The 16,720-nt window shown below is 44.1% G+C and overlaps 1 protein-coding gene across 2 annotated transcripts in view; it reads left to right on the top strand.

Annotated features, from left to right (window-relative positions):
• The window catches only part of NRN1 (neuritin 1), an 11,027-nt gene extending 5,989 nt beyond the window's left edge, over positions 1 to 5,038 (top strand). For both annotated transcript variants that reach the window (XM_006267940.4, XM_019490315.2), the window contains exon 3: positions 3,050 to 5,038. In XM_006267940.4, the coding sequence (XP_006268002.1) occupies positions 3,050 to 3,281 (232 nt within the window). In that variant the 3' untranslated portion in view covers positions 3,282 to 5,038. The remainder of the gene's footprint in view (positions 1 to 3,049) is intronic.
• The last annotated feature ends 11,682 nt before the right edge of the window (positions 5,039 to 16,720 follow it).

Below are 16,720 nucleotides of genomic sequence, written 5' to 3'. Positions count from 1 at the left end.
GAAGAACTTCCATCGTTGCGATAGTAACAATAACGACAACGATATCATTAGAGCAATAATTATAGCAATAATAATAACAATAGTAGCAGTAACAGTCATGCTAGCAATAATGCTAGCAATAACAATAATGGTAACAATGTAACAACAGTGATGATGATAGTAATAATAATGATAATACTTACGATTCTGATAATAGTAATAATAACAGTAACAACGACGAGTGTAATTCTAATAAGAATGATGATGATAATAGTAATAATGACAAGGATGATAGCAATGATGATAATAGTAATAACAATGATTATTGTAATCTTAGTAATAAAAACAGTTATAATAGCAAAGCTGATGAGTAATAATAATGAAAATAGCAATGATGTTGATAATAATAGTAATAATAACAACGATGTCTGGAATAGCCATTATAACAATGAATATTAAAATAATAATAATAATAATAAGGATAATAGCAATGATGATGATAGTAGTAATAATAGTGATGATTGTAATAATAGTAATAATAATGATAATAGTTATAATGATAGTAATAACGACCATGATTGTAATAATAGTCATAATAACAATGATTATGATAATAGTAATAACAAAGATAATGGCAATGATGTTGCTGATAATAATAATAGTAATAGCAATGATGGTTGTAACAACAGTAATAATAACATAGCAATGCTGATGATAATAGTAATAATAACAATGATGATTGTAATAACAATGATGCCAATAGTAATGGTAATGACAATAGCAATGATGCTGCTGATAATAGTAATAATGATGTTTGTAACAATAGTAATAATAATGATAATAGCAGTGATGCTGGTGACAATAATTGTAATAATAAGGGTGATGCTGACGATGAGAATACTAGTAATAATAATAACTAGGAGAGCAAGGTGAATTGCACGGCGCTATTTTTAAATCAAGGCCCCGTGGCCCCGGCCCCGAAGCTGTGGCCCCCCATGGGCCTTGCCATGAATCCCGATCTCGTGCTTGCTGCTCCCCTGCGGTCCTTCAAGCCCAGCCCAGCGCTGTCCTAGTCCGCAGCAACTGAGCTGCTGCAGAGGGACTGGAGCGGGGAGCTGGGGAGCTGTCTCCGAGAAAGGGCTTTGTCCTGGCTACCGCTCGGGATTTAGCTCCTGTGCCAGGCCACCAAAATGGGCCTGGTTTCTTTCAAGAATATTTTTTCCCTTCCCACTCCCCCAGCCTTGACCCTCCCCCTCCCAGTCTGCGTATTGAAAGGAGATCGGGGGGGGGAAGATTTAGTTTTCCCCGGGGAGATGCAATTACAGCAGAAATACTGCAGGAGAGGCACACTCTCAGCCTTCTTGGCATCTCCATATCTCATTATTTATTACAAATGTAGCAAACATTGGAGCCTACAACCAGTTTAGAGTGCTCATAAATTGCGAGCCCGCAGCCTGCCTTTAAAAGAGAGGAAGGAAGAAAGGATCAGGCGCCTGTTGGGGGGAGGGCGGGGGGGGAGAGGGAGCAGAGGACAGTGGCAGAGACCGCAAGGACTTCAGATAACCTGCACCAGGGGCGGAGAAAAATCAGCCGCTCTCTTCTAACCCGAGACGAGGCAGCAGGGATCAATCCCGCGTGCAGGTTATATTTAGCCTCGGGATCTATTTTTGGGCGAGGAAAAACAATGGGGAGGCGTTTGAAGAGCATCTGAGGAGGCTGCGAAGGAATGAGCAAGCGCTGGTGGGCCGAGGCAGCAGGGGGCTCGTGGGAATCAATGGGGCAGCTCCCCCCATGGCCACAGGCTGGGCGGTCCGAAATAGCCCGGGACCCCGGTGCTTCCGCTCCACGCCCGGGGGCTCGAGCCGCTGCAGCCAAGGGGACCTTTGTCCCGGTCTACAGGGGATCGACCCCTTTGCAGTTTGTCCCCCTCGATCTAGGAGGTCCTTGGCGTAAGGGAAAGAGTAACAAAACAAAACAAAAAGGGAAACCGCGTAGGACTACAACCCCTCCCCCCCCCCAAATAATAACACCGCCAGCACAGTCAGGGCTGCTAGACGCCGGCCATAAGGACTGCAGCCCAGACCCCCCGCCTGAATACAGCTCCGCTGAGGAGAGGAATCCCTCGGGGGGACCTGGCTTTATATATCTCTAGCTATATAGATAGACCTCTCTATATAAATAGATATATATCTATATAAATAGATAATATAGCTGTATAAATAGATATAGCCATATCTATATATTTTATGTCTATATAGATTTATATCTATCTAGATATAGATCTAGATATATAGAGATTTAAAGATATAGATAACTCTATATACATAGCTATCTCTATATAAATAGGTATATAGACAGACCTCTCTATATAAATAGATATATATAAATAGATATAAATCTATATATAGATATAGGTCTATATAGATCCATATTTATATATCTATATGTCTATATAGATTTATGTCTATCTACATATAGATATAGATATATAGAGATAGTTATATATATCTATCTATCTATCTATCTATCTATCTATCTATCTATCTATCTATGTGCACGGGGACCTCCCCCCTCCCCCCAAAAAAACCCTTTCTAAGGAGCTACACACCAGCTTCGGACCCCCCTTGCAAAGCCCCAAAGATCACCCCCCCGCCCCCACATCCTTTCCCCAAGGCAGCTGGGAGTGTTTGTTAGGGTCGCAGAGGAGCTGGGGGAGTTGAGTCCCTGGAGCAGAGAGCAGGGGTAGATCCGGCACTGGCTGCAATCTGTGGCAAAGCCATTGCATTGGGTCCCAGGTGGCAGAAGGGGGGTGGCTCTGTGCTAATGTTGAGGCTCTTGAAGGAGGCCCCCGCTATTCATTCAGAAAGGAGGGGGAGACGCCCCGTGCCTTTCTCTTAAAGCTTTGGGTGGGTGTCTCAGCCGGAGCATCCTCCCACGAAGCTCAGCTCCCACCGCTCCCACCCACCAGCTGGATCTGGGCCAGGGAGGGAGGCGGAGCGGGGTGCCAGCGGGGCACGGGGGCTGCCCAGGGTGACCTTGCTCCTAGGCTGTGTGTCTGCTTCTTCCCCAGGTACTGGGATGATTTCCACGCCTGCACCCTCACGGCCCTCACGGATTGCCAGGAAGGAGCGACAGATCTTTGGGAAAAACTGAAGAGGGAGTCCAAAAACCTCGATTTCCAAGGCAGCTTATTTGAACTGTGCGGGGGAAGCAACGGGTCGGCGCCTTCCCTGCTCTTTCCCGCCTTGCCGGTGCTCCTGGTCTCTCTCTCCGCGGCGCTAGTGACCTGGCTGTCCTTCTAGGAGCCCTGGGCAGAGCACACCCCCTTGCACACTCACACACACTCACACATCCTCTCCACGTGTTGGATTTACAGAGGAGGTGCCCATCCGCCGCGCTGGGGGGACTGTGTGATGCATCTATGCTGATGAACCACCCATAAAGGACTGTGGCATCGCTCTCTTTCTCCTGCTCTCTCTCTCTCTTTCCTCTCTCTCTCGATTTTGTGTTTTATTTGCCAAATGTTACCAAACCGTTGAGCAGCCAACAGCCAAAACCGGACCTCAGCTTTATCCTGTCTTCACGTCACAAGAGCAAAACTCCAGCCCTTGGTTGCAAAACAATCTCAGGAACGGCTCTGGGCCACCTAATCTTAATAAATATGAATATATATAAATCATCACGCTAAGGCAGAAGGGGCTCCTCTGAGAATCTGAAAGAGAAATGAAGTGAGGGGGAAACATATATTAATAACCCAGCCAAGAAACCACCACCACCAAGTAACCCAGGCACTGCTGGAAAAGAACCCAGATAGATCCCACAGCTGAAGCATATGGTGAATAACTCACAATCTCTCATCTTTTTTTTTTTTCCTCCTCGGTCGCTTGTTTTTTGGTCCATACCACTGCAAAAAAAAAAAAAAAAAAAAAAAAAAAAAAAAAAAACTCCAACAAAACAATACTAATAATAAGAAGAATCCTATTAATCATTTTTCCTCACGGGAGGGAAACAAGGAAGAAAGAAATGGCCAGAAAGGAAGGAAAAAGAGATGTCTGCCACTGATGACTGAAAGAATGAATGCTGCTAAGATTGCTGAGTTTAGCTTTACTGCTGTTGTCAAGGCATCTTTCTGAGTTCACTGCTTTTAATTTGAGTTTTCCCTCCTCTTGTTTTAGATGTTACTCATACAGTAAGATACCTGAATATCCGACAGGCTAGATCACAAAAAAGAAAAAGAAAAAGAAATATATATAGGGGGCTTAAATGTAAACCTAAAAAAAAAATACAGTATAACGATTTTGACAAAAAAAGAGCCTTGATTTTAAAAGGAAAAATGTAATTAAAAAAAAGGTTTATTATAAAGGTAATTCAGCAAAAAAAAAAAAGAGAAATTTGCTACAAAGTATAGAAAGAAGTATAAAATAAAAATTATTGTTTGAAATGAGGGTGTCGTTTTATTTACAAAATATGCATGGGCAATATATATATATATGTGTGTGTGTATATATATATAAACATACACATAGACATACACATATAAATATATATGTATGTGTATATATAAATATACATACATATAAATATGTGTATATATAAATATACACACATAAATATATGTATGTGTATATATAAATACACACATATATAAATACATATGTGTATATATAAATATACACATAAAATATATGTATGTGTATATATAAATACACACATATATACACACATAAATGTGTATATATAAATACTAATGCATCTATAAATATATGTGTGTATATAAATACACACAGATATAAATATATATGTGTATATATAAATACATATATATATATATAAAGATATATGTGTGTTAAATACACACACACATATATATATATGTGTGTGTGTGTATATATATATATAAATGGACACACATATATAAATAAATATATACGTGTGTGTATATATAAATACACACACATTTAAATGGACAGGTTTTTAATATACTGGAGCCTAATACAGACTTGACAACTTTAATACCATAGACATTTTGGTGCAAATAAATCTAGAATTGCTCAATTGATTAGCATAGTCGATTTTTATTTTCTTGTATGTGTTGTGGTTCAGTCGTGAGTGATGGAGAGCCAGCCCCTGCAGACCTAGGGAGGTTGCGAGTCTAGGAGGACGGAGTTTGTCTGGTTGAGGACCCCCCCCCCCCCCCAGCCCAAAGGGGCTGGATTCGTTGTGGAGCTGCTGGACCTGGCCGGGAATGACTGCGGAGCACGGGATTGTGGCCGCATGCGAGGCAGCTGTAGCCCCAGCGCCGGGCTGCGAGGAGCATTTCTGCTGCAGTGGAAGGAAACAAGCAACCACCATTAAGACGTTGCAAAGAGAAGCTGGGATCAGATGAGTCCTTTCATAATTAATAAGACAGCTCAGCTGAACTGGCGAGGGGAGGGTGGGGAGGTATCGATTTGGCATCCCGAGCTGCTGTAACCCCCGTCTATTTATAGGCTCCTGATAGAGAAGGAAGCATCAAAGAGTAAACACAGCCCTGCTACCTGGGAGCCAGGAGTCCCGCTGACTGGCGGCAGCTCTGCTCCGGGCTGGGGCAGGCTTGGACGGCCGCGGAGTAGAGGGGCTGCCGGCTGGCACGCGGCACCGGGCCGGGCTGCTCGCGTTTCTCCTCTCCCAGCCCTATGCTGCCTGCAATGTAATGTGTAAGCAAGAGCTACTGTACCGTTTCATAAATCAAACAGTGGGTTGCAAGCCGATCTGCATTTCCCAAACGTATTGAATCCCAGCAACAGACGTGCCCCGGGAGCTGGAGGCAGGAGCCTAGAGCCCTGGAAGGCATGTGGATTTTTTAATGATAAAATACATTATGTGGGGAAAGTGTGTGTGTGTGTGTGGGGGGGGGGGGTCACTCGCAATATAGGCAGAGCTCAGCCTCGCTGGTTTGTGCACAGAGGAGCTATTTTCTTGCTATTTCATATGTATGTGTGCATGTATGATCGCTGGCTGGCGTTTTGCAGCACGGTGCCAGGCAGCTTCCGCCCTGCCTGGGCAGCCTGGTCCTGCTCCCACTTAGGCGACGAGCAAATTCCCATTGATTTCAGCGGCTGCCGGCCGAGGGCAAGACATTTCCGTGGGGAGGAAGCTGCCTAAGGAGGATCGGGCTTGTCTTCTCATTAGGCATCCCGCTGGGCATGGGCTTGACCCGGTCCTGTTGGCCCCAGGGTCTTGCCAGGGCTTGGAGCATTTGGGTCAAGTCATCCTACCGAAACCGATGCGGGGAGCTTCCTCCCCTGTGTGCAAAGTGCCCTACGAGCCAGCTACACCCGAGAGAAAATGTAGAGGGGTCCTGGCTGTGTGCGCCACGGCGGTCGGGGGTATAGTACTGATGCTTTCCCCACCTACAGCAACCTCCGGCTCTTTCAAAGGGGGAGGGAGGGGGATCTCCATCTCATTAGCCCGTTCAAGGTCTTTTTTTTTTTTTCGATTTAAAACGAATGAATAATAAATCGCCTGTCTATAATTAGCCCGTCCAAGAATTGGCTGGGGAGGGGGGCGGGCGGGGGGGGCGTGATCCCCCTGGTAGCTGCCCGGTGAGCTAAGCAAGCGATTTGAGAAGGAGCTGGCAGGGGCAAGGGAGGGCCGGCTCATGCTGCTTCTGATTGTTTTTCTTCCTGCAAATTGTTTCGATGTTCATATCAGTTTTCCCGGAGTTTGAGAAGGGAAAGGATTTGTTCAATAGCGGCCGAACCTCTCGGTAAATCTCCCAGGCCGCTGTTATTCCAGCTAGCCCGGCATGCAGAAGTGCCTTGCCATTGGCAAGCGCCTGTTTCTAGGTATCGGTTTCATACGAGGTTAAAGCTGAACAGAGGCAGGGAAAGGGGATGCGGTGGGGGGAGCATCTATTATATCCTGCCTCTCCTCTGCTTATTGTCCAGACAAACTGACAAAGCGAGACGGTGCGAACTAGTGTTTTCCGTACCTGTTACAAGCTTCCTGGCCAGGGAGCAGGCAGCAGAGAAGCCAGGGAGTCCGGCAGGCACCAGCAAGGCGCAGCCCTGGTCCTGCAGACTTGGGTGCCTGCCCCTGCTGAAATGGAGGGTAGGGCTTCAAAGGGAGCCAAGACATCGGCTGCCATGGGCGGGAGGGAGGGAGGGAGGGAGGGCAGCTTCCCATCGCCGACCCTCGCGGCTTCCTGAAATAAAAAGCCAGGTGCAAATATATGTATATGTATATGATAGACAGAGCTCCGCTATATGTATATGTGTAGCTTTATATCTATAACTATAGCTATGTATCTTCATCTGCATATATAGATATATAACTAGATCTTTAGATTTATAGCTAGATCTGTACCTCCATATCCATACCCATATCATCTCTGTCGCCATCTCCGTCTCTATTTGTCTGCACCTCTCGTTATGTTTTCGGATATGATCCCAAACAGTCCCCCCACCCTTCCTTCCAGCTGTACAACGGAGATCTATTTCTGGACAAATAGCTGGGATCAGAGCGGCTCGGTGGTGGTGGGGTGTGTGTGTGATGGCTGGGGGGCGGTGGAAATGGTATAGGAGGATCCGAGGAGTTTACAAAGGATTTACCAAAAGGGCTTTCCTTTCATAGGCGCGGGAAAGCTTCCACCTATCAGCAGCCTCGACTCTGGGCTTTCACTGATTTTTTTTTTAAATAGGTACTTATCGCAACTTGTTCTCGCGGGTGCACAGGGTTTTTGTTTCCCCCAAGTTGTCACGAAAGAATGGAGGCGGGCTCCGAATTTATCTGGGATATCTAGATAGCTAGATATATATCATGCCATATAGCATACATATATCCCGTGTGTGTGTGTGTGTGTAGTTACATGGGATACATTACATACATGATATATGGGATCATCTACATATAGGGCATCCCATATATCAAGTGTATATCCCATATATATATATACGCACACATACACACACAAAATGTACGTATCCCATATATACGTATAAATATTATGTGTATATCCCATATATAGATGATCCCATATATCATGTATATATTCCATGTGGCTGTGTGTATATGTGTGTGTGTGTGTGTGTGTGTATGTATGCACTGTATATGTATATACGCACACATATGTATACATACATCCATGTATATGTATATTCGCATGCCTGTATATGTATGTAGATATGTACACACATACGTATATACATATTACCATTACATATATATATATATATATATATATATATATATAGCCAAGATCCAGAATAAACGCAGAGCCCCCCTCCGGTCTCTGACTGTGCGTATTGTGTGTGTATATATTTATGTGTATGCGGGGGTGTATGTGAGTGTGAAACATATTTTATTTCCCTAGATACGGTATAATTTTATTTCCCTAGATCTGCTCTAATGCATTTACAACCCGTCTCCTGTTTCGCTGCTAGATAAATACTCGGAGCTTCAAAGAGCCCAACGCAGATGATGGTGGCAAGAGTTTATTTCGTCTTCAGGGTTGAGGAGCTAAAAAACCCTCCCGGAATTGGCTGGCTTTGACCCCGCGGGGTGGTAGTGCCATTCCTGGTTTGGGTTTGCTTGCCGCTCGCGCTCCGCCTGCTCCCCAAATCCAGCCCTGCCGGGGCTGCCCGTGTCCACCGCAATCCTTCCTGTCCCCCCGCACCCCCGGGGACACGGCCCGGGAGAGCCCGGCTGCCCCCAGCTCTGCTGGGAACGGACTGGCATGCATGATCAATAGAAGAGATACGCAGAGAAGACAGCAGAAACCAAGGGGAGGCGCCCAGGGCTCAGTGCTGCCCGGTCCCCCTGACCCAGGGAGCAGGTTGCTTTCCCAAAGAGCTGCCGGTTCATTTCTCCGGAGCCCTCCCACCAGCTCCTACCCCCGGGCTAACAGGCGCTGGGGCGATTTAAAGCCAATCCAAAGGAGTGGAAACGCGAACAGATAATATAAAGCAGACTCCCAGGTCCACCACAAGTGCTTTTCCGGAGCTAGGGGAGCTGTTTCCACTGCCTGATCGCTTGGGCTGGCCCCTCATCCTTGTCCCAGTTCAGCCTGCGAGCAACACGAGACTGCAGGCTGCAGCCCCCTGGGGTGGCAGAGGCTGTCTCCTCGCCTGTGAATCCTGGATGAACCCGTCTTTAATAACATGCTGCTCTCACTGAATAAGCCCCGCCGGCCTCCACCTCTTAACACGCTGCCTGAGCGTTGGGGGTGAAGGCAGAGCGCTTGCCTCCTGTTTAGATTTGCCTCTGATGGCCAGGGAAAGAATGAAAATTGAGCCAGAGATTTGGAGAGAGAGAGAGTTTATGCATCAATTCCTTCTCTATCGGCTCACTTCTAATCCCACGTACTGAAATGGGCTTCATTGCTTTCTACAACGAACTAAACCTTGCTGCCTGCTGCAAACGCAGACAGAGGGTTGGAGGGAGGATGGACTAGCACTGGGATATATGAAAAATGCACTTTTGGGGGGCAAGGAGTAAGGCACCTATGGTGATTCATCAGAATTAGTTACAACATGGGAAAGCAAGGCTGGCTGGGCTCCTGGTTTGTTCAGCTGCATGTATCCCCTCCTATTCATTATTAAGGTCCCGATCCTGGTCCCTCTTGGCCAATAGTTTAGATTAATGGGGCTATTCTCCTCTTCTGGAAGCATAAGCTTGGCTATGCACCCTGAGAGAAGACAGAAGCAAAGTCAGTATTTATTAACTGTTAATTAACATGATTAGGTGTATTCCAATGGTACCTGCAGATCCCAGTTAAAGGGGAAAAGTCTCTTAAAATACAAGGGCCTGATCCCTGGTTGTGTTGTAGGCTGAGGTAAGGTCACTGATCTCAATTGGGGATAGAAATGCTCATAGTATCTTGGGCCTCCAGGAATGTGGGGATTTTTATAGGGGAAACCAGTAATTAGTCTTGGGAGACCCCTAGCTTTTTCATTAAAGGAATCAGAGCTGCTGAAAGTAGGCTGGGGTAGCCTGCAAGGACATATAATTGATGGCACCCTCAACAGCGCTGCTACCAGAGTGACACCTGTCACCTGAGCAGCAGTTCCACATGGCTCTTGGCATGGTTTGGCAGCATGGCACATTGTGTTTTTCTGGTTCAGCTGTCCTCTTCTGGGTCATTTTTGCCTTTGGCTGAACAAAGAGGAAATCTTTGGTTGATGTCTGTCTGCAGCAAAAAAGGAGGGAGGACAAGGGCAAGGAGAATAGAGATAATCTTTACAGATGGAAATGACCCTTGTCCAGGGGACTTGCCTTCAATAGCTGAAATCCCTCTTCCACCTGGGAACTGACCTGGTACACAGGCCTTGATCTGTGGCTCTGTCCAAGGTAAAATGTGTACACTGAGGGTACACAGCTGATTTGTCAAGAGTCAGAGCATCTCAGTTTGAATGAGATATCAGGTATGTAACCTACAGGAGTCTGAGTTTTGTAATGATGTAGTCTGGTGGCGGAATAGAATCATAATCTGAGAAGTCAAGGCATTGCAGAATATTACCTAACCCCCAAAATGCAAATGAATGCAGAGGATGGAGCGGGGAGGTGAGAAAGTGATTAAAAAAAAAACCTTGGCAGCAGCTAATGACAAGCAGAAGGCAGGGTAGATTTACACTTTATAAACTAAATAAATCAGAGATGCATAAGCTTTCATAAGCAGCAACTTTAGCAGAGGGAGCTTTATCAGATGGGGCTGACATTGGACTCTCAAAGACATGATAGCACCAGTTTAGAAACAAATCAATAAAAATATGCATACACAGAAAAATAACAAGGATAACAATAATAACCCAGTCCACATCACGGGTAGTGAAAGCTAGAAATAAATCTATTTCTAACTTAATTGTATTTTCTGATCCTGTTACTTCAATGGAGAGGAAAACTATTTTCAATCTGTTGAACTCAGTGAAAATGCATCCATTTTCTTGTACTTTAAAATTTCAGGACACTCAGTGGTGGTCAGCTTGAAGAGTGCATCACTGGCTTCTGAATCAGTTGATCTAATGTCGTATTAGTTCTATGTATCATCAGCATGTTTTTCTCTGGTGACAAATTATTTTGACTAATACCAGCTGCCTGCATCATCTCCAGGATATATAACCTGTTAGACAGATTATTAATGTTGGTGGCATTTAGTACTTACAGTATTGTGTTTGAAAAATAGAAAAGAAGGGATCGTCATGAGATCAATGCATAAAATGGACCACTTCAGATGAGTACAACAAGAAGAGTATACATGAGAAGGGAGGGGGAAAGTTGTAAAGCAAAGGGACCATGACAAAGCAAGAGCAAAACAAAAATGGAAGAGAATTAATGTTTTTTGATAGTTATGCTGGTAAATCAATGGGTCCTTTTCTATTCCAACGAAGCCTAAGAAAAGTGAGTCAGAGCTGCTCCTTTAGACCACATTTGACACAGTTACAGAGACCTATCTGTCATTTAATTTAGTTACAATCTATTTTGGTAACATTCATTTGAACTCTGTGTTGCATAGGCATCTTGCTGGACTCTGCACAGTCAAGCAAGGTTTGTTTGGTAGTTATCTTTTTACAGGACTAGAAAACAGGACTAGAATCTCCAATACTGTTTAAAATATCAGTATGAGACTATTAATTTGGGAATGATTGACTGAGTGATGCATATGACAATAGAGATCGCTAACCACAGGCACTGTCTGGGTTTGTACAGCAGGATTCAGTACTGCTGCTGGGATTAAAGGAGCAATCATGAAGTCCTTAATATCCCTTCTTTGGGCCTGGTTTCCTTTGAAGTAAATGCGAGTTTTTTCTGTTTAAGGATTTAGGACTTTTAGGCCTGTCTTTGGTGAGAATTTTACCCAAGTAAAGACACCAGGATTTTACATGTCTGTGGGCCCTTTATCCATCCCCTATGTTATTTTACAGTTTGGATTTTATACCTTAATGAGTTACATTACTGATCCATTAAGTAACATAACAAGCTTGCAAAAGAGGTACTTGTTTATGTAACAAAGGTCAAACACACATCTTTCACTGCAGGTTTCTTACTATGCAATACCACACTCTGAAGCGGAATTAGCATGTGAGGATAGGTGACTCCCTGTCAGCAATATCAAACTTAGAACAATTTGGACAGTGATAGATAGTCAACCTATACCTCCCCCAAGGCGGATAAAAAGAGGCAGATACTAACCTTGGCTGTTGTTTCTTCTTCAGAGTTAACTGTCCTTGAAGCATTTCTTCAGTGTAGGTCCACCAATAGGCTTTTTTTTTCAGCATCAGGTAAATGCAACATCTAAACCAGTGGAGGTCAACCTTTTTGGTAGGTGTGCCACAGAGTAAGCCCTGCATATTCCTTGAGTGCCACTCTGAGCCCCTTGCCCTGCCTGATCTGTTGCTCTGCATTCTGCTTCCTGTCCTATCTATTCCTGCAGTCCCTGCTCTCTTCCTCATCTGCCGCATGTCACACAGAAAGGCTGCCCGTGCCACCTGTGCCTTGGGTTAACCACACCTGGTCTAAACTCCACCATGTTTATTTCCTGAAGACACATTATCAGATCAATAAAGTACAAAAAAGGGCATCTCCTCCCCAGAGCTCTTAGCAACAGCTTATATTAGCAGTGGACCTTTCAGCAGTTGCAATTCATTCAGCTTGGACAAGTCCATTTTAGTGTTGCTTCTGATCAATTTAATTTTCCAATTCCCCAGCACTAGCCCCTGCACTAAAAAAGGAGGTCTCAAAACAGTAACATTTTTGCATTTCACTCCCCACTTCCTCCTCCTCACTCTCCATGGGAACTTGGATTACATTTAGTTAAAAAAATGGTTCACAAACAACATTTTCTTAATAACAAACATATTAAATATCTGTATATATTATACATTATAAAACAAAAAAAATCCTTAAACTTAACTTTAGGAGCTAACCCACCCACTCACCAGTGTCCTATTAACCTATTTGTTGCAAATGATGCAAAGCCAATTTTTGCTCATTTGTTATGTTTGTATGCCTCTTTGTCCCTCTTACTGTGTAACAGAAACACAGTGGAAGTCTTGTTCTTGCTCATATCAGCTTCATCTGCATTAATGCTTTCACTTGTTTAATAAGGGTAATAGTACTTATCTCCTTTGTAAGGCACACTGGCCACGTCTACGTGAAACGCTGATTGTGCAGTAACCAGAGTTACTGCGCAGTAGCATTCTCGAATGGTTTTTGGTGATACTGACCATGCAGTAGCTCATTAATACTGTGCAGTAGCTCATTACTACTGCACACTAGCATCACGTCATGCTTTGTTCCACATGATGCTACTGCACAGTAATAACAAGCTACTGAACAGCCAGCATCTCATGTAGACATGGCCACTGAGATGTAAGAATGAAAAGTCCTGTTGCTAGATATTTTTAATTAATATTACACCCCTTTATGGCCTTTTAACCCCCAGTGTACAGCAGAAGACAAGGCAATATAGCTAAAATTCACTCTGTATCAAAGAGTGTTTATACCAATCATTTCTCACCAAAACCTTCTTTTGAGGAATTCACTGGAATGGTAATGGTTCTTGGCTCAGGGCCGAAGGTTGCACTGGCTCAGAGGTTTGCTTGCTTGGGACACATTGTAGCACCTTACCTTCCAACAGGGATACAGGCCATTGTCAAGAAATGGCATTTCACTGTTGGTGTTCTCTCCATTTTATTGTGCACCAAAGCTCCATTGCATGTTTTTGTTTAAGTTCTCATGATTTATGATGTCTCCCAACTAAGTCAGAGAATCAGCTCATCAGAACTGGAATGGGTCAAAAAAGAAGCGTCACAGTCCAACATGAATGCCTCTCTATTCCCTTCTTCATGTCAACTATGGTCAGTTTTTTCCAAACATGGTTGCTATAAGCTGCTCACCCTCTCTATCCATCAATAAGGGTGACCTGATCTTTCAAAGTGCTGAGCACCCACAGCCACTACTGACCTATGAGCACAGGCTCAGAATCTCTGAAAATCAGGCTCCTTGTGTAATTGTCTAAACATGCACCTGTGGGCAAGACAGCAAGCTCACACATTTGAAAAATTTCAGCCCACGGGCACAGCAATTGCCCTTTTCCTTCCACATTTCAACAAATTTTTGGTTTGGTTTTATTCAGGGTCAGTTCTGAAGAGTTTGCCTTTATGGGTAAAATCACCACAAGGCCTAATAAACACAAACCAGAAGGATTATTTGTTCCTAGATTGTGTTTAAAAACAGTGGGCCATATCCACTGCGGTTTAAATTGACCATTGGAGTTGTACCAATTAACACCAATCCTTTCTGGAGGCTTTGATTATTAGGAAAGGGTACCAAATATGTAGCTAATTTGTGTATTAAAATGTGCCATCACTTCAGCAACAAGAATGGGAAAGTTGGGAGGAAGAGCCAGTGTTCCCAAGATACTGGTGAAAAGAAAGGTGTAGCTGGTCCTACTGCAAAATGGCTGCTTCAGCATCCTTAGCTCTGCCAAATTTAAGGTCCGGACCCAGAAAAACATGCTGGGGAAAAGTTCCTAAAATAGTGGTTCTGAACTCAGAACCTCAGAAAATGCCAACCTTTAGCTTTCACTAATTTTTTGAGCACAGAAAAATAATAAAGCAATTCTTCTGTTGCAAAGAACTTAGGAAGATCACAACTGGTCAGAATGTGTTTGACACTGTTGGATGCCTACGTGAAATCTCTGGGTTTATCTTGTGAATAAGCAGGGTTAAATGAATTAGCATGATAAGTGAATTACTATGTTAGTTGTGCAAACCATTATGATATTTTGTGGCACTCTTAAAAAGGTCTCATATAACACTGTGGTCAAGATTACTATCTTAGAAGATGGCAAGCCCTCACAGAAGTTAGTATGGGGCCAGGAAGTCACCAAGGAAGAGGTTTCTCCTGTCACCACTCTATCCCATACAGCATGGGTGGCCAACCCATGGTACACGTGGCAGTCTCTGTTGTGTGGCATATGGCAGGTCAGAGGGGAAACAAAGAGCACAGTAACAGATAGGGCATGGAGTAGAAGGCAGAGTAACAGATGGGGCAGGGGAAGGGGTTCAGAGTGGCACTTGAGAAGAGTGAGAGGCTTTGTGGTATGCTTGCAAAAAAAGTTGGCCCCCACTGCTCTAGGGTATTTATTCTACAGGAAAATCCTAGACCTTTTATAGACAGTGTGGGTACAGAGCTTCAGGCTTTGTGTAGTATTGACGTGTATTTGTAGAAGGACTGGAACCTACATAAGGATTCAACAAGGTAAGCATTGCTATGTGTAGAAGGGCACTTACAAGTGTAAGCCCTCCATGCACTTAAAAACTCCCCAGTCTTACATTTTATGGAATTAAATCCTTTAAGAAAACTTTATGCTTTAAACACTACTTCTTTATGAACTTTCCTGTTTTATTTTATATAACAAAAGGCTTGCTGCTGCCAAAATTATTGCAGTATAAAATAGCAAATTGCTATTTAAATTCAGAAATTGGAATGTCACTAACTGCACTTTTGCACCTAATACAATTACTAGCATTCCGATGACTTATCTCTTTTGTACTTCTTATCGATTTAACTATTAATTACTCTTTAATAGTTTCATAGTTTCATAGTTGGTAGGGTCGGAAGGGACCTGAGCAGATCATCAAGTCCAACCCCCTGCCATGGGCAGGAAAGAATGCTGGGGTCAAACGACCCTAGCTAGGTGATTGTCTAGCCTCCTTTTGAAGACCCCCAGGGTAGAAGCGAGCACCACTACCTTGGAAGTTGGTTCCAGCTCCTAGCCACCCTGACTGTGAAGTAGTGCCTCCTGATGTCTAGCCTGAATCTACTCTCAGTCAACTTATGGCCGTTATTCCTTGTTACTCCCTGTAATATTGCCTTTCTTCACTGAATCATGCATATACTGACTTAAAACTCCAGGACAGTCACTCTCAGCCAGGGTGCTGTGGCATTCTGGGGTGCTTTGAAATTCTTTCAAGGGTGCTGTGGGGTGTCACATAATGTTAGCACAGTTAGGTGTGCAAATACGATTCCCAAGATAAACCCAGAGGGAGATCCCAGTGTCAAAAAAACCCATGCCTTACAAAAGTGGGGTGGTGCACATGGCAGAAGCACGTGCCACCCATACTAGAGCCTGGCCTGCCAGAGCCACACTTCAGTTGCTGGCCAGGCTCTGCACACCTGGATCACCACTGCTGGAGCCCCAGGAGGCCCCCAGGACCCCAGGTGGCCTCCCCTAGCCAACCCAAAGCATTTTTCCCCACACTAACCACATGTACAGGGGCATGTGCCAGGGCAAAAAGCAACAGCATGAATTTGTGCTGTTGCTTTTTTTTCCCACAGCAACCACACACCCCTGCTCATGGGGATGCGGCCAGAGATTTCAAACAGGCATCCACAGCATCAAAAGCATTCTAACCTGTTGTGGTCTTTCTAAGTTCTTTGTAACAGAAGACTTGCTCTATTATTTTTCTGTAGTGAACAAATGAATGAAAACTAAGAGCTGGCATTTTCTGAGACCTACTTTGAGTGTAATGAGGGGTTCCTTGAGCCTATAAAGGTTGAAAACCACTGCTCTAGGAGTATAAGGAACACAGGATATGTGTAAACCCTCTTCCATTCTTTTGCTTCCCTTTTTTAAAGCCTGACTGGGACCTGATTTCCCATCCATCAGTGACCCAAAGATATGTCCAAAAATGACTGGTCAACTGAATCTCTAATTTGGTTGAGCAGAGATTGAGGTACTGACCCAGGCTCTTAAAGA

Source organism: Alligator mississippiensis, chromosome 3, assembly GCF_030867095.1.
Source record: "Alligator mississippiensis isolate rAllMis1 chromosome 3, rAllMis1, whole genome shotgun sequence".
NCBI lineage: Eukaryota > Metazoa > Chordata > Crocodylia > Alligatoridae > Alligator > Alligator mississippiensis.
This window is presented reverse-complemented; position numbering and strand designations above follow the sequence as displayed.